At 48.4% G+C, this 27,971-nt stretch overlaps 2 protein-coding genes and 1 pseudogene across 23 annotated transcripts in view; 2 read left to right on the top strand and 1 right to left on the bottom strand.

Moving 5' to 3' along the window:
• SEPTIN3 (septin 3) overlaps nt 1-17,647 on the top strand; it is a 36,873-nt gene extending 19,226 nt beyond the window's left edge. For 7 of the 21 annotated variants that reach the window (XM_077949478.1, XM_028827647.2, XM_015150482.3 and 4 more), the window contains 10 exons: nt 777-968; nt 5,709-5,837; nt 6,931-7,012; nt 7,348-7,485; nt 9,267-9,384; nt 10,960-11,055; nt 12,052-12,151; nt 13,708-13,759; nt 14,041-14,134; nt 16,332-17,647. In XM_077949478.1, coding sequence (XP_077805604.1) covers nt 777-968; nt 5,709-5,837; nt 6,931-7,012; nt 7,348-7,485; nt 9,267-9,384; nt 10,960-11,055; nt 12,052-12,151; nt 13,708-13,759; nt 14,041-14,134; nt 16,332-16,397 — 1,067 coding nt within the window. In that variant the 3' untranslated portion in view covers nt 16,398-17,647. Of the gene's footprint in view, nt 1-6; nt 175-776; nt 969-5,708; nt 5,838-6,930; nt 7,013-7,347; nt 7,486-9,266; nt 9,385-10,959; nt 11,056-12,051; nt 12,152-13,707; nt 13,760-14,040; nt 14,503-16,331 lie in introns of those variants that run through there. The other 14 variants (XM_077949479.1, XM_077949489.1, XM_077949493.1 and 11 more) reach the window with 8 other exon arrangements.
• A 2,406-nt stretch (nt 17,648-20,053) lies between these two features.
• The window catches only part of WBP2NL (WBP2 N-terminal like), a 33,849-nt gene continuing 25,931 nt past the window's right edge, over nt 20,054-27,971 (top strand). The window contains exons 1-3 of one of the 2 annotated variants that reach the window (XM_015150484.3): nt 20,054-20,123; nt 21,343-21,388; nt 22,292-22,530. In XM_015150484.3, the coding sequence (XP_015005970.3) occupies nt 22,523-22,530 (8 nt within the window). In that variant the 5' untranslated portion in view covers nt 20,054-20,123; nt 21,343-21,388; nt 22,292-22,522. The remainder of the gene's footprint in view (nt 20,124-21,342; nt 21,389-22,291; nt 22,531-27,971) is intronic. The other variant, XM_077949535.1, reaches the window with a different exon arrangement.
• Nucleotides 22,173-23,295, bottom strand: LOC144331633 (ADP/ATP translocase 2-like; annotated as a pseudogene).

The raw sequence follows: 27,971 nt of genomic DNA, 5'->3' as shown, positions 1-27,971 counted from the left end.
CCACAGATTCAGAACAATGGCTGGGAGGGTGTCTGGGCTCCTCCAGGCACAGACCCCCCTACTCTGCAGTGGTGCTCATGGTACAGAGAGGACATCGAGGCTGGGAGACGAGAGTGATGGCCACTTTTCAGAGAAGGGTAGCCCTGTTTGCTTCTAAAAGATGAAGCAGCCGAGGTCAGTGACAGTTAATAGATGTTAGTGCAAGATCCTAAAACATCTTTGCCCGTTATTCAGGGAGGGAGGCACAACTCAGGTCTGAATAACCCCACACATTTTCTAGACCAGTGGTTCTCAGCCAGGGCAATGGTGCCTCCCAGGGGACATTTGGTACCGTCTAGAGACATTTTGGGTTGTCACAACCTGGGGGGCTACTAAGGTCAGGGGTGCCACTAATCATCCTGTAATGCACGTGACAGCCTCCCACAATAAAGAATTACTCAAATGTCATTAGTGCCAAGATGGAGAAGCCCCTGGGTTAGACGCACAGATGTGGGCTTCAGAGCGTGAGGTACATTTGAAAGTGCCCAGCAACCAGAGAACCTGGCACTGGCCCAGATTTTGCCTCTGACCTGCTCTGTGTTCTTAGTTGAGTTCTTTCTCCTCCAGGCCTCAGTCTCTTTGTCTATGAAATGAGGGACCTGGACTGGATGATATTAAGATCCTTTCCAGGCTCAACTTTGTATGATTCTGTAGCAAGAGAAAAATACCATGGTTTCCATGTGACTTCTGCTGTCCTCCTGATCACTCCTCCAACCTCTCCCACCTTGGCTCTGCAGGGCTCCCAGAGACCAGGACGGACGCAGCCATGTCAGAGCTGGTGCCTGAGCCCAGGCCTAAGCCAGCGGTGCCCATGAAGCCCGTGAGCATCAACTCCAACCTGCTGGGCTACATCGGCATTGACACCATCATCGAGCAGATGCGCAAGAAGACCATGAAGACTGGTTTCGACTTCAACATCATGGTCGTCGGTACGGAAGGCTGTGGGACTGCTGCAGGCCTGGTGGCGGGCAGCACCAAGGATCCCATTTCTTTCCCCTGAATGGCTGTGACCCTGGCTCTTCTAAGATGAGCTGTTTATAGAAGGGAGAATTTCACCATGCTGATCACAAAGGCCTGACCCCTGTCTCCCCTTAAGACTAGCTGACCTAGGGGTAGGAGCTTCGGGTGGATGCCAGGCCAGCCCCATCACCAGCTGGGTGTACACAGGCAGCCCCTTCACCACTCTGAGCCTGCTTTCGGGTTTGTGACATGAGAGAATCAGCAATGTCCTTCCTTAGCTCTAAGATATGGTGGGAGGATTGGATGAAGGGTGGTCTTATTTCTACTCTTTTGTAGTGCTTTAAAACTTTGAGAGAAGGCCGGGCATGGTGGCTCACACCTGTAATCCCAGCACTTTGGGAGGCTAAGGCGGGCAGACCACCTGAAGTCAGGAGTTCAAGACCAGCCTGACCAACATGGAGAAATCTCATCTGTACTAAAAATACAAAATCAGCCAGGTGTGATGGTGCATGCCTGTAATCCCAGCTACTCGGGAGACTGAAGCAGGAGAATCATTTGAACCCGGGAGGTGGAGGTTGCGGTGAGCCGAGATCGCACCATTGCACTCCAGCCTGGGCAACAGAAGTGAAACTCTGTCTCCAAAAAAACAAAAAAACAAAAACAAAAAAACTTTGAGAGAATTTCCAGGGATTTGGTTACTGAGTAGCATCACTGCATCACAGAATGTAAGAGTAGGAAGGGGCGGCTGGGCGCGGTGGCTCCAGCCTGTAATCCCAGCACTTTGGGAGGCCGAGATGGGCAGATCACGAGGTCAGGAGATCGAGACCATCCTGGCTAACACGGTGAAACCCCGTCTCTACTAAAAAATACAAAAAACTAGCCGGGCGAGGTGGTGGGCGCCTGTAGTCCCAGCTACTCGGGAGGCTGAGGCAGGAGAATGGCGTAAACCCGGGAGGCAGAGCTTGCAGTGAGCTGAGATCTGGTCACTGTACTCCAGCCTGGGTGACAGAGTGAGACTCCGTCTCAAAACAAAATAAAAGAGTAAGAAGGGGCTGGGCGTGGTGGCTCACGCCTATAATCCCAGCACTTTGGGACGCTGAGGTGGGTGGATCACCTGAGGACAGGAGTTTGAGATTAGCCTGACCAACATGGTGAAACCCTGTCTCTATTAAAAATACAAAAAAATTAGCTGGGCATGGTGGTGCATGCTTGTAATCCCAGCTACTCAGGAGGCTGAGGCAGGAGAATCACTTGAAGCCTGGAGGCGGAGGTTGCAGTGAGCCAAGACGGTGCCATTGGACTCCAGCCTGCAGCCTGGGCAACAAGAGTGAAACTCTGTCTCAAAAAAAAAAAAAAAAGTGGGAAAGGACCTCTGCCCCATCTCAGTGAGATGGCCAGTCAGTGCTGAAAAAGGAATCTGGCCTCATCCTTCTGTACTGTTCCTCCTTCGTCCCCCAATCAGTCATCCAGTTCTGTCCATTTTACCTCACAAATACCTCTTACGTCTGCCCACTTCTCTCCTCTCTCCTGCTGCCACCCTATACTGAGCTAGGTCTCTCACCTGGCTTGCCGTGGCCACCTGACTCTGTGCTGTCAAAGTGCTGACCTGCAGCAAGATAAGCTCAGCTGGGGCTTGGGCCAGAGTATAAATCATCTGGAAAATCTTGCTATAAAAAACCTCCGCTGAGCTAAACAGTGTGCTCAGTGACAAGGTAGATTTCTCTCCTGAGGCAGACTTCTTATCTCAAGAACTGGTAGCAAATGGTTCAGGGACCCTGGCAGCTGGGCCACTATGGGCCACACTCGGAGTGGCACCAACCCTCCTAGCTCTCTGTCTCCTTTCCTCTCCAATCCCCTGTCCACCAGTGACCAAATAATCTTCCCACCTTGCGAAACTTATCAAGTCACCCAACTTACTTAAAACTCTGTAATAACTCTCCTTTAACCTCAGGATAAGTTTAAACTCCTAGACTGCCCTGATGCTACCTCTCCAACTCATCTCTGACCACTTCCCATCTAACATTCTACTCCTCACTCATAAGAGGCAGTGCTCGTCCACGTGCCATGCTCTCTCCTACCCTAGAGCTTTCGCGTCTGCTGTTCCCTCTGGCTAGAACTCATGACTTTTTTGAAATCAACCTTCCGGTTTCAGCTTAGTTGCATTTCTCCAGAAGTCTTCCTTAGTCCCAGAGAGACTGGGTTGGATTCCCTTGGCAATGCTGCTTCAATACCCTGCGGTTATTCTCTTTCATACTGGTTATTGCAACATACTATAATTGTCTGCTTATGTTTTGGTCTCTCTCACACTAAAGAGCTCCTTGAGGGTAAGGATGATGTTTTGTTCACCATAGTACCTCCAAATTTTAGGACAACACTTGGCACCTAAGAATAATGAATGAATGAATGCTCTTAGAAAACATCTCAGAGCAAGCATGGCAAATCCAAGACCTGTGAGCCACTTCTCTCCCCAGTGGTGCGCATGGCAGACTGCTGGTCAGTCATGGCACGTGTTCAGTGCTGAGGCCAGACATAGCCTTTTTAACATAATGATCTAGGTGGCTACTACCAGATAATCAGCAGGAATGAGAAATACACCTTATTTACCATCCCTGGTCTTGTCCAATATCCTCTCTCCTCACCGTCTTATCAGTAAAGAAACCAAGGCATGACTAATCCAAAGGCATTCAGGGAAAACAATGCAGGCGGGTCTGGAACTCTAGGCCCTTGTCCCCCAGCATGGTTCTTTTTCTAATATAATCACAAGAATGCACTAGCCCAGTATTTCTTTTTTCTTTTTTTTTTTTTTTTGAGACGGAGTCTCGCTCTGTCGCCCAGGCTGGAGTGCAGTGGCAGGATCTCAGCTCACTGCAAGCTCCGCCTCCTGGGTTCACGCCATTCTCCTGCCTCAGCCTCCCGAGTAGCTGGGACTACAGGCGCCCGCCACCTCGCCCGGCTAGTTTTTTGTATTTTTTAGTAGAGACGGGGTTTCACCGGATTAGCCAGGATGGTCTCGATCTTCTGACCTTGTGATCCGCCCGTCTCGGCCTCCCAAAGTGCTGGGATTACAGGCTTGAGCCACCGCGCCCGGCCATAGCCCAGTATTTCTTAGATCTTACTGTCTATAGGACTCTTCTGGAAGCCCAGTTAAAATGGAGATTTGGAATCATAGGTCTGGGGTGGGGCCTGAGACTGCATTTCCTACTAGTGTCTAGACAATGCCAAGGCTGCTTGTCAATTGCAAGTCTTTCTTGTGGGATTCTTGTACATGTTGAAGTTTGAGAAGCACCAGTGGGTTTCTCTCTTTTGAAACAGAGTCTCGCTGTGTTGCCCAGGCTGGAGTACAGTTGCATGATCCCAGCTCACTACAACCTCCACCTCCTGAGTTCAAATGATCCTCAGCCTCCTGAGTAGCTGGGACTACAGGCATGTGCCACCATGCCTGGCTAATTTTTGTATTTTTAGTGGAGACAGGGTTTTGCCATGTTGGCCAGGCTGGTCTCAAATTCCTGGCCTCAAGTGATGTGCCTGCCTCGGCCTTCCAAAGTGCTGGGACTACAGGCATGAGACACTGTGCCTGGCCTGACCAGTGGTGTTTTTTTTTTTTTTTTTTTTTTGAGACGGATTCTCTCTCTGTCGCCCAGGCTGGAATGCAGTAGTGCGATCTCAGCTCACTGCAAGCTCCGCCTCCCAGGTTCATGCCATTCTCCTGCCTCAGCCTCCCGAGTAGCTGGTATTATAGGCACACCTGCCACCACACCCGGCTAATTTTTTGTATTTTTTTTTAGAAGAGACAGAGTTTCACCATGTTAGCCTGGATGGACTCGATCTGCCCCTGACCTTGTGATCTACCCACCTCGGCCTCCCAAAGTGCTGGGATTACAGGCATGAACCACTGCACCTGGCCTGACCAGTGGTTTTCAAATGCTCTGTAGCTGTGAAACTTTTTCTTGAAATGAAATCTTTTGCAGATATGCATCTGGAAAACAGGTGAAAGGGAGCCATAGCGAAGGAAGTGGAGGCAGAGGCCCTGCCTGCCCAGCCTCCTCCTCCTCTCACAGTGCCCTCTCTGACATGTATCTTCACAGGACACTAAGGCTTCTGGGAGCACAATCTAAAAACCACTACAGTAGAATGAAGAGTGGATATAGAGACAAGATGTTCTTTGGGTTCGAGTTCCTGGTCTTGCATGTATTAGTTTATGTTGCTCTGCACATATTTTGTTAGAAGGGGATTCATCTCTCTAGGACTATCTCGACTGAGGATAAAGATAGTTCTGCTTCAGGATCCACAGGGCTGATACAAAGATTTGTGTAACAAATGTGAATGTACAATATGCACCGTGAGGCAGTATCAGGATGCAAAGTCCTTCTATTTTTCCTTTTAGTATCATTAAAAAGTGAAAACCTAAGCAAAAAACCGAATCACAACAAAACAGACAACCACGACACTAGACGTATGCAGAGGTTGTCCCTTTTCCCAGTGGTCCTGGGACTCTGGGAAGGAGAGAATATGGAATCCAAGTGATGTTTCCCCAAGGCCCCCTGCAGTAAGCAGGAAACCATTCCCACCTGCCTACCATCCCCCAGTGAGTAGTCAGACAAGGTGTTGGCCTGGATCATGGCTCTAGAATTCTGTAAGCTTATGGGGAAGTATTAGGCTCAGAAGGTGGATGCGGAGTCTCCCTACCTCCTCCTCCTGCTTTGCTGTAGGCCAGAGTGGACTGGGCAAATCAACGCTGGTCAACACGCTCTTCAAATCCCAAGTGAGCCGCAAAGCCTCCAGCTGGAACCGGGAGGAGAAGATCCCCAAGACAGTGGAGATCAAAGCTATCGGGCATGGTGAGGACCAGGCAGGGACCCCTATGGGCTTTGTTCAGTGAGTGCCTCTGCTGGAAAGGGGAAAGAATGGGGCTTATTGAGGAATAAGACCAATAAAAGGCAACCTTAAGACAGAACACACTTGAGTACTGCACTCTGAAGCAAACCCCTTAGACTGCTGGTTCAGGGAAGAGAGAGCAGGGAGCTCAAATGGAAGGAGGGGGGATTTGAGGTGGATGATAAAGTACAGGATTTGGACAGGTAGAAAGAGGTAAGGAGAGGGCAGGTGTGGTGGCTCATGCCTGTAATCCCAGCACTTCGGGAGGCCAAAGTGGGAGGATCGCTTGAGTCATGGAGTTCGAGACCATCTTGGTCAACACAGTGAAACCCTGTCTCTCTTTTTGTTTGTTTGTTTGTTTGTTTTTGGTTTTGTTTTTTGAGATGAAGTCTCGCTCTGTCGCCCAAGCTGGAGTGCAGTGGCGCGATCTCGGCTCACTGCAAGCTCCACCTTCTGGGTTCACGCCATTCTTCTGCCTCAGCCTCCTGAGCAGCTGGGACTACAGACGCCCGCCACCACACCCGGCTAATGTTTTTTATATTTTTAGTAGAGATGGGGTTTCACCATGTTAGCCAGGATGGTCTTCATCTCCTGACCTCGTGATCTGCCTGCCTTAGCCTCCCAAAGTGCTGGGATAGAGCCACCGTGAGCGGCCTGAAACCCTGTCTCTTAAAAAAAAAATTAGCTGGGTAAAATGGTGCATACGTGTAGTCCTAGCTATTGGGGAGGCTGAAGCAAGAGGCTCACTTGAGCTGGGTAGTTTGAGGCTACAGTGAGCAGTGATCGCACCACTGCACTCTAGCCTGGCTGACCGAGTGAGACCCTGTCTCTTAAAAAAAATAAAAGAAGAAGGAAAAAAGAAATGAGTAGAGAGGGGTTTCCAGGTACAGGGAACAGCATGAGCCATGATTATCGAGATGGAGAAGACCCTAAATTTGACTTTTCCAATAACTGATCCTGAAGAAGAGGCCTGGGTCTCCCTAGCTAGTAGGCTGCCAGGTACCCGGGGTCAGCTGTAGGACTGACCTCTCTGGTACATTTTCTTTTCACCCCCAGTGATAGAGGAAGGTGGTGTTAAAATGAAGCTGACCGTCATCGACACCCCGGGCTTTGGAGACCAAATCAACAATGAAAACTGGTATCTGTCTGCCTCTGAGATCTTTGCCCTAAAGACTCTGCTGGGAAGATACTTACTATGGTGCAGATTCATTTACGTTGAGAACCATCTGCACCCTCCATGCTCCGCAGTTCCTGACAGCCCAGGCAGAGGCCAGGGTCCCTGGGGAGCTCCACCCCTGCTAACTAACCATCCAGGAAAGCCATCGATGCGGGGGCTGAGGGGGAATCCAGCAGCAAGTATTCTAGGCCCACCAGGGAATGAGATGGATGTAAGGAGATTGCTACCAGACCATGCCTAAACTGATCCCTAGGTCTTCTTCTTCTGATGCATCTATCTACTTTCCCCCCCATCAGCTGGGAGCCCATTGAGAAGTACATCAATGAGCAGTACGAGAAATTCCTGAAGGAGGAGGTGAACATCGCCAGGAAGAAACGCATCCCTGACACTCGTGTCCACTGCTGCCTTTACTTCATCTCCCCCACAGGACACTCGTATGTACCAACCCCGCCCCTATTGCCAGGCCCGGTCTGGTTTGCATCATCTGTGTCCATTCTGGATTGGATGATCCATCCGTTGACTCAGCTAGGGAGGGCCAGATGGGCTGGAATATAGTCATGGCCCGTGACCTTGCTATTCCTCAGACTTTCCGTGAGGAAGTCTGACTTCCTTGCTAGGAGGTTAAAACTGTCCAACATCAGCCACCAGTATCTGCCCACTGGTGTCCCAGCAGCACAGCACAACTGTATCAGCAAAGAGGACTTGGTGTGTGTGAGCAGAGGGCACTTCATTTATTCACCAAATACCTGCTTTGGAAAATAATTGGAGTTGGGGGGAGCAGCAAGAAGGGTGAAATAGGCCAGGGCAGGGCAGGGCTCCCGCATTGGGGCTGGTGTTTAGAGCGTAGGGACCCAGCTGTAGACATTTGGAAGGTACCAGCCTGGAGTGAGGCATCGTGTGTCCAGAGATGAAGGCCAACCCTTATAATGAAGTACTGTCTGATAGGCAGAATAAGACACACACAAGCGTGTTGGGAACTCTGATTGTGAGTGACGGGTGGACCCCATGAAGGAAGTGCTGGGAACAGGCAGAGAATGGAGATCCCAGGGGGCAGGCCAGCAACCTTCCTGCAGAGATTGGGGGAGGGGGTCCCCTAATGTTACTAAGCCCAGATGCTGGGCCAGAGTTAAACTCTTCAGAGAATGGCACAAGCAAGTTAGGCCCCAAATTTTGTAGGAACCAAGCAGTGATGGTAGGGGGAGGAGAGAGATGAAACAAGACTCCTGGGAACTCAACAGAAGGCTGGTTTTATCCCTCCCTAGGCTTCGACCCCCCCAGTCAGAATGAACCATCAGACAACCTGACTTAATGAGTCCCCGAGGTTGCAAAACAGAGCCAAGTTGGGGTCTCAGAGCCTGAGGTAGGATGGGGGCATAGACTGTCAGATTGTGGGAAGGGCAGGGCCCCTAGCTTGGCCCTGCAGAACTAACTCTGGGGGCTAGGAGGAGACCTGTCAAGAAGTAGTCTGATAGGCAGAACAAGGCATACACACTAGGCATGGTGGCTCTCGCCTATAATCCCAGCACTTTGGGAAGCCAAGGCAGGAAGACTGCTTGAGCCCAGGAGTTCGAGACCAGCCTGGGCAACATGGCAAGACATTGTCTCTACACAAAATTTAAAAATTAGCCAGACATGGTGGTGTGCACCTGTGGTCCCAGCTCCTCTGGAGGTGGTAAGATTGCTTGAACCCTGGAGGTCAAGGCTACCATAAGCCAATGACTATACCACTGCACTCAAGCCTGGGCGACAAAGCAAGACCCTGTCTCAAAAAAAAAAAAAACAAAAAAAACCCCACACACACAGTGTCATTTTTTGTTGTTGTTGTTGTTGTTGTTTGTTTTTTATTTTTAGGACAGACAAAAAAGGAAAAAAGGCACACACGCACAAAGACATATGAGTAGAGACAACAGTCCACAGATGCTCCAAGGAGAAAGAAATCCCTGAGTCAGAAAAGATGTCATGAAGTGGTGGTTTGAGGGGGGCTTACAGACAGGCAGGATCTGCATGGGGACTGAAGAAGAAAAAGGCAGGTGTTGAGGCTGCTCTGCAGATGGCAGGGCAGTGGGGCTGTGTCGGAGAGGAGAGGTAGCAGCCTCTGGACCTCAGCCAGATGCCCAGCCCAGTCCTCTTCTCCTGCGGTGTCCTGGAGTGGTGGCGGTGGCTGAGTTGGGGAGGGCGAGGTGGCTCTGACGATCCCACCTTTTCTGTGACCCAGCTTGCGACCTCTGGATCTCGAGTTCATGAAACACCTCAGCAAGGTTGTGAACATCATCCCTGTCATCGCTAAGGCTGACACCATGACCCTGGAGGAGAAGTCTGAATTCAAGCAGAGGGTGAGAAGGCCTCCTGTCTTCTTTTCCTGTTCCCATCCCCTCCTTTCTCTCCACTGGCTTCAGGCCATGTCCTAGCCCTCATCATTCTGCCTTTACCCCCACCCTCAACCCTCCCCCAGTTCTCCACCCCAGCCCCTACTTAACCATTCAAAGGGCTGAGGTTGGTGGTATCTGGGGATTATGATGAAGAAAAGATGGCGCAGCTCCAGGCTGCCTTCTTCCCACCTTCCAAACCTGTCTGTGAAGACCACTGAATACATGTATCACTGTGAACATAAGAAATCACTCCTCAAACGTTAGCCTACTTGAAGGACTTGACGACTAGACTGATGATTTAGTCATCTGGCCACTAGTCCTCACTGGCATCTTCTTCTTCTTTTTTTTTTTTTTGGAGTCTCTGTCTGTTGCTCAGGTTGGAGTGCAGTGGCGCAATCTTGGCTCACTGCAAGCTCTGCCTTCCGGGTTCTCACCATTCTCCTGCCTCAGCCTCCTGAGTAGCTGGGACTATAGGTGCCTGCCACCACACCCGGCTAATTTTGTTTTTTTATTTTTAGTAGAGACGGGGTTTCACCGTGTTAGCCAGGATGGTCTTGGTTAGTCTCGATCTCCTGACCTCGTGATCTGCCCGCCTTGGCTTCCCAGAGTGCTGGGATTACAGGCTCATGGCCACTGCGTGAGCCACCGCGCCTGGCCGTCACTGGCATGTTCTATAAGCTCAGTCCTGTGCTGGATGTACAGGGTTGGGGAGGGGAGATGTGAGAGAAATGAAAAGACAATTGCTGCCTTTAAGAAACTTACAATTGTCTGGGGTCGGTGGCTCACGCCTGTAATCCCAGCACTTTGGGAGGCCAAGGCGAGTGGATCACCTAAGGTCAGGAGTTCGAGACCAGCCTGGCCAACATGGTGAAACCCCATTTCTACTAAAATTAAAAAATTAGCTGGGCGTAGTGGCATATGCCTGTAATCCCAGCTACTCGGGAGGCCTAGGCAGGAGAATCACTGGAACCCGGGAGGTGGAGGCTGCAGTGAGCCGAGATCGCACCACTCTGTGCAGAGCAAGACTGTCACAAACAAACAAACAAACAAGCAGACAGACAAAACTTACAATCAAATAGAACAATGAAGAGGTCCTGGATGGTTTCCTGGAGAAGGCAAGACTTAAGTCGACCTTGAAAGAGGGCAGTCTCGGAGTAGGGGGAGCCTCACCTTTCTTCCTTCCAATCAGGAATATAACATGCAGGGATCTGAGCACTCCCCAGTGCACTCAGCTGTGCTGCTTGTGTAAATCTCAGTCTCATGGACTCTGAGATGAGCAAGCTGGTTGCGAGGCACCTGAGACCTGAAGTTGCACCACCTAGCCTCTTCCTCCTCTCAGGCTAGGCTGTAATTGTATAGCTGGGGCTTGCATTTATTCACCATCCTCCTGCTGCTCAGGGTCTCAGAGTTCAGAGATGACTGTGGATTATCCAAGGCTGGGTTCGGCTTTCTGACCTCAGCTCACACACATAGGTGCACACACCCCTCTTTTCCATTATCCTGACACTTGACTACCTTGCTTCTTCTCCTCGCCTCTAGGTTCGCAAGGAGCTTGAAGTAAATGGCATTGAATTCTACCCCCAGAAGGAATTTGATGAGGATTTGGAGGATAAGACGGAGAATGACAAAATCAGGGTGGGTGCCTGGGGCACTGCTGCTCCACAGATGCCCCCTTGGGACCTCTGGGATGTGTATTGTGCACATCCTCTGTCTTTTCACTTTCTGTACTCCCCCCAACCTTGCCTGACCCATACCAGAAGTGACATGGGGGGAGGAGGAGGACTATGGCCCTGGACTGTGAACCCACAAAAGGGCTCCCTATACCAAAAAAGCCTTCTATCCCCAGACCACACAAAAGCCTTCTTTCCCCCGACAAGGTCTGGCAAAAACAGTATGTGAGGTGATGGGAGGGGCAGCAGGCACGAAGAGCATTGGGCTGGGGTCCAGGATGATCTATGCTCTGGTCAGACCCTGCCTCAGTTTCTCCTCTGTGAAATGCAGGGCTTAGATTGAGTGGCTTATAGGCTATTTCCCCCTCTAGAATAACTTAAAAAAAATTAAATTGGCTGGACGTGGTGGCTCATGCCTGTAATCCCAGCACTCTGGGAGGCCTAGGTAGGAGAATCACTTGAGCCCAGGAGTTCAAGACCAACCTGGGCTACACGGCAAAACTTATCTCTACAAAAACTGCAAAAATTAGCCGGGTGTGGTGGCGCATGCCTGTAATCCCAGCTACTCGGGAGGCTAAGGCAGGAGAATTGCTTGAACCTAGGAGGCAGAGGTTTCAGTGAGCTGAAATCGTGCCATTGCACTCCAGCCTGGGCAATAAGAGCAAAATTCTGTCTCAAAAAAGAAAGTACAAAGCTCTCTGCAGCTTAAGGACAGCTGATTCCTGAGGTTAACCAGCCAGGCAGTGGTACAATCAGGACTGGACCCAGGACTCTTGAATCTCAGTCAGGTGCTCTTTTCAAGAGACCAAGCCTTGCCCTTGCCATCAGTGGTATCTCTGAATGAGCATCAGAGGTGTGTGGTTCAAGGCTAGAGGACCATATGCCGTCCTGCTCCTGGATGTCCAGGTTGTTGGAGGATGACGGTGCACATGTGTCTGGTTTGTGTTTCTGCCCCATATAGCAGGAGAGCATGCCTTTTGCTGTGGTGGGAAGTGACAAGGAGTACCAAGTGAATGGCAAAAGGGTCCTCGGCCGAAAAACTCCATGGGGGATCATCGAAGGTAATTCACTGCATCTTCTGAAAGAACTGGTTGCTGATCAGTTATCCAGTCACCATTTATTAAGCATCTATAGATCAAGGCACTGTCTCAGGACATATGAAATGAATGCCAGCCAGATTCTGCTCATAAGGAGCTGTATTACAGTCTCATTGAGAAGATGATGCTTACAGGCAGGAGTAACGAGAGACTGATTTAGCACCTGACTGGGTGGCACTGACTTGGTGCATCAAAGGAGTTCAGAACATGGAGAGATTAGTAAGGCCTGGAAAAACTGGAGGAAGGTTTTCATAGGAAGAGGGATGTGATCTGACAAACTGCCGAAGGGTTGTTCAGCTGTTGCTATTTCCATTTTATTATGAATGGATGTGACCTTGGGCGGGTCTTGATGATTCTGAAAGTGGTCAAAGAATCACTTCAATGATTTCATTCAATATAATAACCCTATGAAGGGAGGAGGGTGGGTGCTCCTGTTCTCAGACTATAAGCCACTAAAGCACTGGAAGCTTAGGTTAAAAGCCTTGTCCAAAGTCACATAACTCGTTAGTGGTGAAACTTGATTTCAGACGCAGATTTTGTTTTTTTTTTTTTTTTTTTTGAGAGGGAATCTTGCTCTGTCATTCAGGCTGGATGACAATCCAGCCAGTGAGCTGGCCCAATCTCAGCTCACTGCAACCTCTGCCTTCTGGGTTCAAGTAATTCTTCTGCCTCAGTCTCCCAGGTAGCTGGGACTACAGGTGCAGACCCTAATTTTTGTATTTTTTATTGAGCCAAAAAAGTTAGCCCAGCTAATTTTTGTATTTTTCATAGAGACGGAGTTTTGTCATGTTGATCAGGCTGGTCTTGAACTCCTGACCTCAGGTGATCCATCTGCCTTGGCCTCCCAAAATGCTGGGATTACAGGTGTGAGCCACCATGTCTGGCAATTTTATTTTTATTTTTAATAGAGGTGGGGTCTCATTATATTACCCAGGCTAATCTCGAACTCCTGGGCTCAAGTAATCCTCCCGCCTTGGCCCCCCAAAGTGCTGGGATTACAGGCGTGTGCCATGGCACCCAGCCCCTTGTCTTAATCTTCATTCTGTTCCAACAGTGCTTTGCCAGTGATTTGCAAATACTAGGTATTCAATATATGTTGAATTGGATTTGTCATGTAGTGCATGACCTTTTTAAAATGGCTCAATTATTTTCTCTGTGGTACTTCCAATCGGATTATAAGCTTCTGAAGAATGGGAAGTGTGTCTTAGGCCTTGGCCAGTTTCTCAGACTCAGTATTAGTTTTCTCTTCTATAAAATGGTAAAAATTTTAGTCCCTCTTGGCTACTATTCCACAGCGTCTAGAAGAGTGTTGTGCCCATTGTAGCTGCTTAATAAATATTTGTTCAATGAATCAAATCCAGTACACCCAAGTAAGCAAACCTCTGGAAGGGTTAGAAAAAATAACCTGTCCCATAGCTTTCTCCTAAATGCCTCCGTGACCCGAACAGACGTTCACCTCCTGGGTGTTGCTGTATTGATGAACTGACTACCTGTTTTGCTTTGTTTTGTCTTGTTCATAGTGGAAAACCTCAATCACTGTGAGTTTGCCCTGCTTCGAGACTTTGTCATCAGGTAGGATGTCTCCCCTCCAGCTGTGTTCTGATGGCAAGCTGAATTATTTGGGGTCAGGGTCTACATATTCAGATTCATCTCCTGCATCTCCAGGTCTCTCTGACGGAGCTTTCTGCCCCAGTTCCAGCTCCTGTCACAGACTGGAAGGGGCTGTAGAAGAATCCTTAGCTCCTGGGAGTGGGTCCCAGTCATTGGGTCCAGTCACTCGAAGTGATGTGTGTCACCGCCTCCTCTTCCTGCCCCTAATTGCAGCCCTCTTCTTCTTACCCTGTGTCCTCTAGGACCCACCTCCAGGACCTCAAGGAAGTGACACACAACATCCACTATGAGACTTACAGGGCCAAGCGGCTCAATGACAATGGAGGCCTCCCTCCGGTGAGCGTGGACACAGAGGAAAGCCACGACAGTAACCCATGACGACCACTTCTCTGTGTCATCACACATACCCACTTCACACACACACATCCCAAATACCACCACCAACCACCTTCTTCCTCTCAACTCTGTCCCGCAGGCAGGCCTGTCTGGTATTTGTGGAGCATCTTGTCTACATTGTGTGTGTGTGTGTGTGTGTGTGTGTGTGTGTGTGTGAAAGAGAGAGCGAGAGAGCCTGTGTGTGTGCATGCAGGGGTGAGGTATTTTCACTGCCCTCCCTGGAGAGTCCCTTGTAAGTTTGGCTCCTCCATGCCTGTCCATTATCTGTCTCCTTTCCTTGTGTCCCAAAACAAAGCTGTTTTGCCTCACTCAGGAGATCTCGGGGAGGTTTCATTTAAAAGTGTTGGGAGCAGGTGAGCCACAGGCAACTCTTCTCTCGGAACCTGCACACAATCTGGGGCTATAGAGATTCTCCAAGGACAGATGGCAGCAGAACTAGACCTGAGTAGGGGGCAGGGAGTTCAGGACAACCCTCCCTGTAAGTGGGGGGTGGTCTGGAGGTAAGGCAGGGGCCTCCTGGGACAAGAAAGGCCATGAGAAGGCAGAGAAGTAGGCCAGAGCTGGGTTCTTGCAGAAAGCATCAGTGCCTACAAGTGGAGCTCCACCCTTCACTCTGTGTCGTGTTCACTGTCCCAAAGCTACCACCTGTCACCAGAGCCTACTGCTGCTCTCCACTCACCTGGCCTCTGCTGCCGGGTCAGTGCCTGTCTCTGCTTCCCACTCTGTCTTCTTTCTCCCTTTCCCTCCTTCCCTCATACACTGCTTTCTCTCCCTCTCTCCTGCCTGTCTCTGACATCTCTCACTTCCTTTTAGATGAATCTACTTTAGGTTCATTCCTATATTTAGCATTTATGCCCAGTCTGCTTCCAGAAATGACTTTAGGCTGCCTTCACATAAAATCACAAAAGTACAGGACAGTATAAACTGAGATTGCCAGAGAAATCTGGGGCAAAGAAAGGAATAGGAAAGAAAGTTTCTGTAGTCAAGCACTGGAACAGGCCCTGAGCTCATAGGCAGCCAGTGCAAAGAGGGAAACACAGTGAGTTATGCAGTTCCCAGTGTCTAGTTAAAGGAAGCGCACATGCTAGTCACGTGAGACAACCTTTTATGGGGACATCAGATACTAGAACTAATTCTAAAGAAGTATCAGAAACAATATACATTATTTGTCTTTCTTAGTGATTTGGCTTCAAAGACAGAATTTTGACCACACCTCCCTTTTCTCTGTCAGACTTCTCTCCCTTCTAAGCAGGCTTCTCTGTTGCTCCATTTGCCTCATACATACTTGACCTCTCTTTTCAATTCCCCATCACTTTTGTGCTGAAGCTAATTACATTTATGTCTGTCTTTCTCTGCTTTTCCCTAATTCCCTCTCCTCCCGACTCCTACAGACATTCCCAATGATACCCACCCTCATACATTTAGGTTTTTCTTGCCTTTCCCTGAAGCCCTATATTTATTAATGCATATATTTTCCCCATTTGTTTTACAAGTAAGTTACTCTTTTCCTTTAATCTGTAAGATTCATGAAATTTGGGGCCGGGGAAACAATTTAGCCTTAGGAACGGGAAAACACCAAGTGAAACTGTTTACAATAACCTCATACAACCTCCTGTCCCATTTCCTGTTTCAGCCTAGGTGTTTCACTGGTCCTCTACGAATCCCAGCACTTATAATCCCAGTCTTTTATCACTCAGGTGCTAGGAAAAAACATAGACTCAAGACCCAAGATTCAGTGGACCAGGAGAAAGGTGGGGGGTGGTCAGGTCACTGGTGACCCCAAACCTATGGTCTCGATCTTTCCTGGAGGCTGCCAACCCAGCCCTCATCCTCCCTTGCTCACAAAGTTACAGGGTAGGCACCTGTCAGGATAGAACAGCAGCAGTGCTACAGCCCAGAGGTTACTACACTTCAACAGAACAGGGATCCTTGGCTGCTATAGAAGCAGTCCTGTTTGGAGACCTTGGACCAGCAGGGGAAGATCTATGGGCATGGGAGGTGGGCGTTGGAGAGGCTGAGTAGGAATGGTGCCTGGCACCCCTGAACCATAATCTCAGCCTCCCTGGAGAAGCTATTTTATATGTCTTCTGCCAGCTGCTGGTCTCCACACCCTCAACCGTTCTCAACCCCCCTGCAGGGAGAAGGCCTCCTGGGCACTGTCCTTCCACCTGTGCCAGCCACCCCCTGCCCCACTGCTGAATGAAGTCCATTTCAAGCGCTGCTTCTCCCTCCATTCCTCTCAGCTGTTATTGCTTCAGGGCCAGGCCCTTTTTAGTGCTGTGCTCGTCCAGCTCACCACCACAGCCCCTCTCAGCCCTCAGTAGGTGGGAGGGGCCAGCTGCCTCTTTAGGACAGTTGCATCTTCCATTTATCCAAACCACTCCTCTCCTCCCAGTGGAGTGGGGTTCTGCCAGCACTGCCCTACCACATCATCTGTGTCAGCCGGTCCCAGCCCATCTGCAAGGCGAAAGAACTCATTAAGAGTTTCTTCTGCCCTTGTAAGCCCATCCCAGCTACTTGTAACCATCTCTAAGGGCAATGGCATTGCTCCCTACTCATTCATCTGCATGAGCTACTCTTGGCTTCCTTAAAAAGTCAAGAAAGCAATTTTTCTGCTTACTAGATTCATTGAGATCAATTGTGTGAGCCCCAACGTGGGACAAGGGTGTCTCCTTCATCACTTAAAAGTATTCATGAGGGTGGGTCACTACAGATGTTGGGGAGCAAGGGCTAGGATCACTTTTTAAAAAATCACCACTTGTGGCTGGCCCAGAGTGCGGTTGTACATCCTCCTCACCTCATAACGCAGCTACCAAGGAAGAGTGGTTTTCCTAAGAAGACATTGCTGGAGTTGACGTTCTTCTGTCCAAACAAACAAACAAAAACTAAATACACAAACCCCCAGAAACCCACAATACATACATGCTAAGGAAAAACTAACACCCTTCTGTCCACTCAGCAATAAGAAGGATCTCTTCCCACCTACCCTACCTACTTCTACCCCCAACCCCCTTCCCCATTAATGTGAGTAATGAATTAGCCTGGCCACAGGTGGTCACTGTAGGCTAATGGAAAATACCCAAGGGAGGGCAAAGCCCCCCATCAGATGCATGAATGTTTGCGAATGTTGACTGCCACTGCCCCACACACTGTGTCTTTATAGAATTCCCCTTTGCCCACCCCCTCCCTGTCTCCACCTGGACACAACTTGCTCAAAGGCTGGTGACTTGTGGGCCATTCATCTACAACCAAGTCCTGATGGAGCAAGAGGCCCATACCTAGGGGATGCAAGAACGACCCATTTCTAAAATGTTACCAGTCCCAGCCAATCTTATGGTGACATTACAGTTAAATTTCCCAATTGAAAACAAGCAAACAGACACTCAAACTGGTCCTGTAATTGTTGCTAGACTTTATGTGTTGTACAACTAAACATTGCTGTTTGAACAGTAACTGCTTGGCCTGTCTTATTTGTGCTCCTTGACCAAATCAGCCGTTATGTCATCTCACCCATGTGTGGAGGGTGAGACTCTCTTGGTAAGAAATAGCTACAGATATTAGAGATGAAAACACCTTGTGAGGTCAGTTCATGTTCAGTTGGCGTGAGGTCGGGCCTCAGTCATTATTTTCTAGTGTTTTATATCCAAAGTGAGTAATGGATGGGAGGTTGAGGTGGGAGGATGGCTTGAGCATGGGAGGTTGGAGGTGCAGTGAGCTGAGATCATACCACTGTGCTCCAGCCTGGGCAACAGAGCAAGACCCTGTCTCAAAAAAAAAAAAAAAAAAAAAAACAACAAAATGAGTGATGGAACTATCGCACCTGACCTTGAAGGATGCTGTGGAAAGCACAGCCTGTCTCCGGTGAAAATTATGCTTATTTCCATTCAGTTAACTTTCTGGCTTTCCCCTCCTTTTTCCTGAATGTGTAAGGACCAAGTCTATGAAAGGAGTGGACCTGGCTGGGCGTGGTGGCTCATGCCTGTAATCCCAGAACTTTGGGAGGCCAAGGCAGGAGGATCACTTGCGCCTAGGAGTTCAAGACCAGCCTGGGCAATACAACGAGACCCTGTCTCAAAAATAAATACATAAAAAATAAAATAAAAGGAGTGGACCCATCTTACCTAGATACCTGCTTATTTTACAGTGAATAAGGATTAAAACTTAAGCACTAGCTTGTATCTTTCTTGAACTTAAACCAACCCTTCCTCTCCTTAAGGTGCACACTCTTTATGGTAGCCAGCAAATAACACAGTATTTCCTTATATATTATTTCTCTGAACGTGACAACTGTAGGCAGTTATGTTTGAGGCCTCAACATTCTGTAGGCTGAGTGCAAGGTACAGATGAATGGTGGGAAGTGGTTTGGAGGGGTCAGAGTTGGAGGAAGACGAGGCAGGAGGCTCTTGGAGTGATTGAAGTAAAATGATAAGGGCAGGAAGTAGAGTAGCATCATGACACTGAGATGGAGAGAAATGAAATGTGAGTTACAAAGCAGTTTGATGAACATAAAATGTCACAGCTGAAAGAAACCTGAGAGCTCTTCTATTCAATGCCTTCATACAGATACATGGAAACTGAAGTCCCGAGAACATAATAATCTTTGCCCAAGGTTGCTCTAGTAAGTCTTGTATTTTGAAGTAAATTTTCTGAAATCAAGGTACATTTACAATTGATGGGATGTCAGTTTATTTGGCAACTTTTTTTTTCCTCGGTACATGAAAAATTGTTGCATCTTATACTTAATAACATCTTAAATTCCATGAAATACAGTAGTCAAGAAGAGGTTTACATCTCTTTGAAGATCTTTTTAATCTCTTTGAAGATCTCTGATACTATTTGTGAAGTTTGTTTTTATTATTTGAAATAGGGTCTTGCTCTGCCGCCCAGGCTGGAGTGTGGTGGTGTGATCACCGCTCACTGCCATCCCCAGCTTCCATCTCCCTGGCTCAAGCGATCCTCCTGCCGCAGCCTCCTGAGTAGCTGGGACTACAGGTGTAAGCCACCACACCTGGCTAATTAAAAAAAAAAAAATTCGGTAGAGACAAGGCTCACTATGTTGCCCAGGCTGGTTTTGAACCCCTGAGCTCAAGCGACCCTCCCGCCTGGGCCTCCCAAAGTGCTGGGATTACAGGCGTAAGCCACTGCGCCCGGCCTGTATTTGTGAAGCTTAAAGGAAATAAGAACATGTACAACATTTTAGTCCTCAAAGCAATTCCGGTATAACGTGTCCCACCCCATTCCCACCATCACCCTGGAGGAAGCAGGGCAGGCATGAAAGATAACCCAGAGACAAAGGCGCTTTCGATCCTGGAACTGGCAGGGACTCGATCCTGGAACTGGCAGGGACTCGATCCTGAAACTGGCAGGGACTCGCTCAAGGGCTTCTGGGCCTCCGCTGGTGGAAGAAAGTTCTGCGGGCCTAGGGAGGCGAGGAGTTGTTCTGGACCCTTTCTCTGAAAGGCAGCGGTTTCCTGGCCGGGCGAGGAGGGAACAGGGAAATCCTGGCTGGGGTTCTCGTGACGGCTGCCTTTAATTTTCATTCCTAACAGGACCAACCCAAGTCCATACCTAAAGGCAGGGGGCTAATGGGGCAGGTGAGGTCGGGTGGCCACTCACCTATCACTCACCCCTTCTTGCTCTGGGGGGCGGAGCCAATTCTCAGGACCCGCCCCTTTATCCCCTTTCTCGGCGGGGGCCTCCACCCTGACCCCGCCCCCCGCCCTGCCTCGCCACGTGACCCGCTCTCGCTCCTCCTCCTCCTCCTTACGTCATAATCTGCGCCCTCCCCCTCAGAGCCACGCCACACGACTTGGCGCAGGTCCCGTCCCTTTCCATCTGCGGGGCGGCAGGAGGAGGCCCGAAGCAAGATGGCGGTGAATCAGAGCCACACCGAGAACCGCCGCGGGGTCCTCATCCCTAACGGTGAAAGGTGCCTTAGGGGAATCACGGCGTGCTGTCGGAGGAGAGGAGATGAAGGGGATAGACATCGCAGCTCGCAAGATCTCAGCGAGTCAGGGACTTTGCCGCCTTTTTTGGGCGCGGCGCTCTTAGCTCCGCCCCCGACCGTTGGGAGCGGGCGCCCACTCACTAGTGTTGCGGCTTGTGGAGGTGGCGGAGGTCGGAACGTGTGGCCTCGCGCGTTTGAGGGGCGGGGGTGGGAAGGTGCCTCTTCATGGCGCAGGGCCGAGACGCGTGCCTCCTCAGGGCGGGGAGGGGATGCGAGCCGCGTGTCTCCTTTTAAGAAAGGCAGGAGCTGACTGGTGCTGGTGAGCAGCCGGGGGCCCTCGGTGGCAGCGCGGCTGCCCTTGGGTGCCTGTGACTTTGTTTGATGAGGACAGGTACTGGGCGTATATCTCCCCCTACTCCCAGGAACAAAGTGTCGCCCTTTGGTAAGAGGGATGAGGAGGTGGAGTGTGGATTATTCTGGAAAGATCTCGAACTGTTGTGGGGCTTCTCCTTGGCTCTCAGAACTTTCCAAAGCCCTGTTTCCTCCTTGCTCCAACCAGGGAGATGTCTGCTTTTAAAAACAGAAGATTGAAAAGATTGAGGCCAGGTGCAGTGGCTCATGCCTGTAATCCCAACACTTTGGAAAGCTGAAGTGGCCCAGGAGTTTGAGACAAGCCTGGGCAACACAGTGAGACCCCATCTCTACAAAAAGTAGAAAATTAGCGGGGCGTGGTGGTGTGCACCCATAATCCCAGCTGCTTGGGACGCTGTGGTAGGAGGATCGCTTGAACCCAGGAGTTTGGGCTGCAGTGAGCCCAGATTGTACCACTGCACTCTAGCCTGGGTGACAGAGCCAGATCCGGTCTTAAAATAAAAGATGGGACTGAACAGATGCCTGGGCAGAATGAAGCACTCTTGGTCGCGGGAAGCTGTGGGACTTACACCAGTTGCTTTGCTCCTTGTGGTGCCTGCTGCTGGCCCCTGAGCTCTCTGCTGGAGCAGACTCAGCCAGAGGGGTGCACATCTCCACCTTCAAGGCAGACTTGTTCACTAAGGGCTGACTCCACTGCACTCCCTTCTTTACCCCACACGCCCCCTTTCCCGTTTCCCACACTCAAACTCAGTCTCCCCCGCTGTGCAGTTCTAAATTACGCTCCTTTCTGGGCTCTGACTTGCCCTCAATTTCCTTTTCTTCCACCTAGCGTTGAAACTCAAGCTGGATGATGTGCTTGGGACCAGCATACCAAGGTCAGTTTGAATGTAGTCAGGAAGATTGAGGTAGACATTACCAAATGTTGATACCCAAATCTTTTCTTCTATCTTTCCTTCCTCCAGAAAGTTTTCTTGACAGATTTATATGGGCCTTAGAGGTTGTATGTCCTCACGTGCTTCCTATGTACCTCTGCTGCTTTGTTACATTTTGTGGTAGATGATTGCTCACCACTCTGACAGTGGTGTCCCCGAGCGCACTTACTGGGAGCCATTTGAGCATTTGTCATTCCAAGGTGTGAAGCCATTTCTTTTCTTTTTTTTTTTTTTAAAGATATTTTTATTTCTCCAAATTTGTTATTTATTAGGAGTGACTGAAATAAAAAATATAATTGGGTCCCATCATCATCATCATCGAAATGGCTTTAAGAGAAAACTGGTCAGATGAATATTATTGCTTCCCATTTCCAACCAATAAATAGTTGCCACTGATAAATTGACAGCGAGGAGTCTGTCAAGAATGCTCAAGATAGCTGGGTGCGGTGGCTCACGTCTGTAATCCCAGCACTTTGGGAGGCCGAGGCGGGTGGATCACAACGTCAGGAGTTCAGGACCAGCCTGACCAATATGGTGAAACCCCGTCTCTACTAAAAATACAAAAAAAAAAAAAAAAAAAGCCAGGAATGGTGGCAGGTGCCTGTAGTCACAGCTACTCAGGAGGCTGAGGCAGGAGAGTTGCTTGACCCCAAAAGGTGGAGGTTGCAGTGAGCCGAGATTGTGCCACTGCATTCCACCCTGGGCAATAGAGGGAGACTCCATCTCAAAAAAAAAAAAAAAAAAAAAAGAATGCTGAAGATATGTTATATAATACAACATGCCTGTTCACAGAGGGAAAAATCCTAGGAAATAACTTACGTGTACTTCTTGGTTTTATCATACAAGAGAAGCACAAAAGCACCACCCATGCCTCTGAGAACATTGGACCATGCACCCTTGAAGAAAGCTTTTGCCTCCTTCATCATGAGTAATCTTCCTCCAGCAGTCAAGTGTGCCTGTGTACATGATATCGGTTCCTTTGCATCCTGACTGCATCATCATGCAGCGGCGAACGGTGTTAAATGGATAGGAAGTCAACCCAGCAACGGCAGTGACAGTCTGTGCATCATCCAGCTGATGACGATGTGAGTGTCCTTGGGATCTGGAAGCTTTCCCTTTGCAGTGTCATAGATACTGAAGTAGGCAGCAAGCAGCTCGATAGATAATACCCTGCACAGACATGTTAAAGCCTTGGTACAGTCTCTTAATCTCATCAGATTTGTAGATCTTAACCAGGCGGTCACCGAAGACTTGGAATTCCCTTTCAGCTCTAGCTTTGCCCACATCAGCTGCTAGACGAGTATGGGCAAAATCAAGAGGGTACACAAAACACAAGGACATGGCCCCAGTGGTACTGCCTGATGCTAGATTCCCTGCAAAGTAGCACCAAAACTGGGACCTCTTGTCCATACCACCCAGGAAGAGCCTCTTGTATTTATCTTTGAAGGCGAAGTTAAGAGCCTGGGTGGGGGAAGTATCTGATGACATTGACCAGGTTACTGCACCAAAAGGACAGGACTCCCTGCTCCTTGGGAATATAGACCATGCAGTCTATAATGCCCTTGTATTGCTTATCTGCAGTGATCTGCTTGCTGGCATGCTGCACCTGTAGCAGCAGCTTGACCCACTCGATGGGTGTTACTGCCGTCTTGGAGATGGCTGTGGCCCCTCCACCTGCCAGGGAGTCCTTGGCGAAGGACACAGCGGCATCCGTCATATTGAAAAGAGGAGGCAGGCTGCTGTGGGATGGGACTGGTCTGGGAACTGGCTTTGACTCGGACTGCCTGTGAAGCCATTTCTAATTTGGTGTTTGGGTGTCTTCTCGCTTCGGCTGTGGGTGTCTCTCTACTTTGCTGCTTGTGTGTTGGAGGAAGGGAAGGAAGCATGTTTTAAAAAACAAAACACAGAAACGCTGATTTTTGTGGTCCTTTGAATTACGGTCATGGGATCCATTTTGTGCTCCTGAATACTTAATAGCATTTATTGAATACTTAAATATTTCAAGTACTGTTCTTAGTTCCAAGAGCTTTATACTGTAGTTAAAACCACTCTATCGGCCAGGCATGGTGGCTCACGCCTGTAATCCCGCACTTTGGGAGGCCATGGCCAGTGGATACATGAGACTAGGAGTTCAAGACCAGCCTGGCCGACATGGTGAAACCCCCACCTCTAGTAAAAATATGAAAAATTAGCTGGGCATGGTGGTGCATGTCTGTAATCCCGGTGACTCAGGAGGCTGAGGCATGAGAATTGCTTGAGCCTGGGAGGCAGAGGGGAGGTTATAGTGAGCTGAGATCGTGACACTACACTCCAGCCTGGGTAACAGGGTGAGCTCAAAGTATCATAAAACAAAAAAAACGCAGTCTATCTACAGTGAAGATCAGTACTGTTTCCCTCATTTCACAGGTGGGAAAACAAAAGGAAGTAATTTGCTTAAAGTGCGTGTGGGAGAGCTTGAATTTAGATTTGAACTTAGGTACTGTGCATTAACTCCTCTACTCCAGCTGTCCCTCAAAAAAGAAAAGGATTCTTTCTCTGTTTTCTTCTCACCAAAGAAGGACCTATTAGTACCCTAGCTTCCTGGATAGAAACTAAAGAACCAGAGATAGTGGTGCACATTTGTAGTCCCACCTATTCGAGAGGCTGAGGTGGGAGGATTACTTGAGGCCAGGAGTTCAAGACCACACTGAGCAAGATACTGGGACCTCATCTCACAAAATAAAATTTAAAAAAAGAAAGAAAAATGAAACTATAGCCAGGCATGGTGGCACATGCCTGTAATCCCAGCTACTTGGGAGGCTGAGGAAGGGGAATCGCTTGAACCCAAGGAGGCAGAGGTTGCAGTGAGACGAGATCACACCATTGCACTCCAGCCTGGGCAACAAGAGCGAAACTCCATCCAAAAAAAAAAAAAAAAAAAGTACCAGCTTATGAGGTAATTAGATTGGTTCTCTCCAGAGGTAACCTGCCAAGAAGAGATGCTATAGATGTTACTCTTATACTGTAAAACCTTGTGAAATCAGATTACTTTAAAATGATGTATTACAAAGTTATGGAAAAAAGCAGTTGTGACTATGGAAGCCCAAGGCTTATATCCCAGCTCTGTCTTACGCTAAATGTGGGTACAGTGTTTCCACTCTTTGTAAAATGGGAGCTGATATCCTCCAACCTGTGTGCCTGACATGGTGGTTAAAAGGATTAAGCAAAACAATAGTTTGTAATTTATTCTGTCAGAGCAAACTGCTGGTAAATAAAAGGGAGTAAGTTGATTAAAAATACATTTTTTAAAAAAATAAGAAAAATCCTAATAAAACAAGTTTGTACTTTATAATTGTATACAAATAAAAGATGTTATTAAAAAAAAGAAACCTAAAAAAAAGAGTGGGAGAAGATTGATTCTATGAGGAGTCTTCAAAACGATCATGGAAAATATGAGTTACGAAGAAACTATGCATGGATTCCAGATTATTTTTCCACCAAAATTAACTCATACTAACTTGTTATAATATAACTGAACAGGATTTAGTTTGAGGCACTAAGAAAAATAAGACATCAATTTGAAAAAGGGCTATCAGAGCAACATGAATACTGCTAAAATTGAAGGAAGAACAAACATCAAATTTATGGTAAAACTTGGGTGGAAGAATGGTGAAACCATTGATGCTTTAGGAAAAGTTTATGGGGAAATGGCCCAAATAAATCAGCAGTTTACAAATGGATAATGTAGTAAGAAGGGACAAGAGGCCAGGTGCAATGGCTCGCGCCTATAATCCCAGCACTTTGGGAGGCTGAGGCAGGTGGATCACTTAAGGTCAGGAGTTTGAGACCAGCTGACCAACATGGTGAAACCCTGTCTCGACTAAGAATACGTAAAATTAGCCAGGCGTGGTGGTACATGCCTGTAATCCCAGCTACTTGGGAGACTGAGGCAGGAGAATTGTGGGAACCCGGGAGGTGGAGGTTGCAGTGAGCTGAGATCACATGACTGCACTCCAGCCTGGGCAACACAGCAAGACTCCATATCAAAATAAGTAAATAAATAAAATTAAAAAAGAAGGGACAAGGGGTGGGTGCAATGGCTGATGCCTGTAATTCCAGAACTTTGGGAGGCTGAGGTGGGTGGATCACTTGAACCCAGGAGTATTTAAGACCAGCTTGGGCAACATGGTAAAACCCTATCTCTACTAAAAACACAAAAAAATAGTTCAATGTGGTGGCATGTGCCTATAGTCCTAGCTACTTGGGAGGCTGAGGTGGGAGAATCACTTGAACCTGGGAGGTGGAGGTTGCAGTGAGCTGAGATTGTGCCACTGCACTCCAGTCTTGGTTGACAGAGTGAGACCCTGTCTCAGAAAAGAGAAGGGACAAGATTATGTTAAATACAAAGCCTGGGTGGGGCACAGTGGCTCACAGTTGTAATCCCAGCACTTTGGGAAGCCAAAGTGGGTGTATTGCCTGAGGTCAGGAGTTCCAGACCAGCTTGGCCAACGTGGGGTAACCCCATCTCTACTGAAAATATAAAAAATTAGCTGGGTGTGGTGGTGGCACCTGTAATCCCAGCTACTCGGGAGGCCGAAGCAGGAGAATCGCTTGAACCTGAGAGGCAGAGGTTGCAGTGAGCCGAGATCACACATTCCAGCCTGGGCAATAAGAGCAAAACTCCATCTCAAAAAATAAATAGGCTGGGTGTGGTGGCTTATGCCTGTAATCTCAGCATTTTGGGAAGCCAAGGTGGGCAGATCACAAAGTCAGGAGTTCGAGACCAGCCTGACCAACATGATGAAACCTCGTCTCTATGAAAAATAAAAAAATTAGCCAGGCGTGGTGGTATGTGCCTATAATCCCAGCTACTCAGGAGGCTGAGGCAGGATAATTGCTTGAACCCAGGAGGCGGAGGTTGCGGTGAGCCAAGATCGCACCACTGCATTTCAGCCTGGGCAACAGAGTAAGACTCTATCTTAGATAAATAAATAAATAGGCCGGGCATGGTGGCTCACACCTGTAATCCCAGCACTTTGGGAGGTCTAGGCAGGCGGATCACCTGAGGTCAGGAGTTCGAGACCAGACTGGCCAACATGATGAAACCCCGTCTCTACTAAAAATACAAAAATTAGTTGGGCATGGTGGTGGGTGCCTGTAATCCCAGCTACTCAGAAGGCTGAGGCAGGAGAATTGCTTGAACTCAGGAGGCAGAGGTTGCAGTGAGTGGAGATCTCGCCACTGCATTCCAGCCTGGGTGACACTCCTGAGTGAGACTCCGTCTCAAAAAAATAAAATAAATAAATAAATAGATGAAGCCTGTAGTGGCAGACCATCCACATTAATTTGTGAGAAAAAAATTCATCTTGTTCGTGCCCTAAATGAAGAGAATCATTATCAACAGCAGAAACAATAGCCAATACTGTACAGATATCATTTGCTTCAGTTTACAGAATTAAAGTTGAGCAAACTTTCCATTCAATGGGGGCCAAAACTATAGTGCCCAGATCAGCTGCAGGCAAGAGCAGAACTTTCAGTGGAAATTTTAAATATGTGGGATCAAGATCCTGAAGCATTTCTTCAAGTAATTGTAACTGGAAATGAAACATGGCTTTACCAGTATGATCCTGAAGATAAAGCACTGTCAAAACAATGGCTACAAAGATGTGGAAGTGGTCCACTCAAAGCAAAAGTGGACAGACAGGTCAAGAGCAAAAGTCACGGCAACAGTTTTTTGAGATGCTCAAGGCATTTTCCTTATTGACATTCTGGAGGGCCAAAGAACGGTAATATCTACTTTGTTTTAAGAAAATTAGCCAAAGCTTTACCAAAAAAAACACCCAGGAAAGCTTTACTAGAGAGTCCTTCTCCACCATAACAATGCTCCTATTCACTGTTCTCATGAAACAAGGGCAATTTTGCAAGGGTTTTGATGGGAAATCATTAGGCATTCACGGATCATTAGGTTCCTTCTGACTTACTTTGTTTCCTAATCTTTTTTTTTTTGAGACGGAGTCTTGCATTGTTGCTTGGGCTAGAGTGCTGTGGCATAATCTCAGCTCACTGCAACCTCTGCTTTCCAGGTTCAAGCGATTCTCCTGCCTCAGTCTCCCTAGTAGCTGGGATTACAGGTATCTGGCACCGCACCCAGCTAATTCTTTGCATTTTTAGTAGAAACGGGGTTTCACCGTGTTGGCCAGGCTGGTCTCGAACTCCTGACCTTGTGATTCGCCTGCCTCGGCCTCCCAAAGTACTGGGATTACAGGCGTGAGCCACTGCGCCTGGCCGGCTTTGTTTCCTAATCTTAAAAATCTTTATTGGGCACCCATTTTTCTTCTGTTAAAAATGTAAAAAAGACTGCCTTGGCATGATTACATTCCCAGGACACTCAGTTCTTTAGGGGTGGACTAAATGGCTTGTGTCATAGCTTACTAAAGTGTCTTGAACTTGTTGGAACTTATGTTGAGAAATAAGGTTTATGTTTTTTGTTGTTATCTTTTAATTCCATGAACTGTTCGAAGTTCTCATTATATTTTGACTCCTCTTG

This window comes from Macaca mulatta, chromosome 10, assembly GCF_049350105.2.
Source record: "Macaca mulatta isolate MMU2019108-1 chromosome 10, T2T-MMU8v2.0, whole genome shotgun sequence".
In the NCBI taxonomy this organism is placed as follows: domain Eukaryota; kingdom Metazoa; phylum Chordata; class Mammalia; order Primates; family Cercopithecidae; genus Macaca; species Macaca mulatta.
The sequence above is the reverse complement of the archived record's forward strand: the minus strand, read 5'-3'. Positions and strand labels throughout refer to the sequence as shown.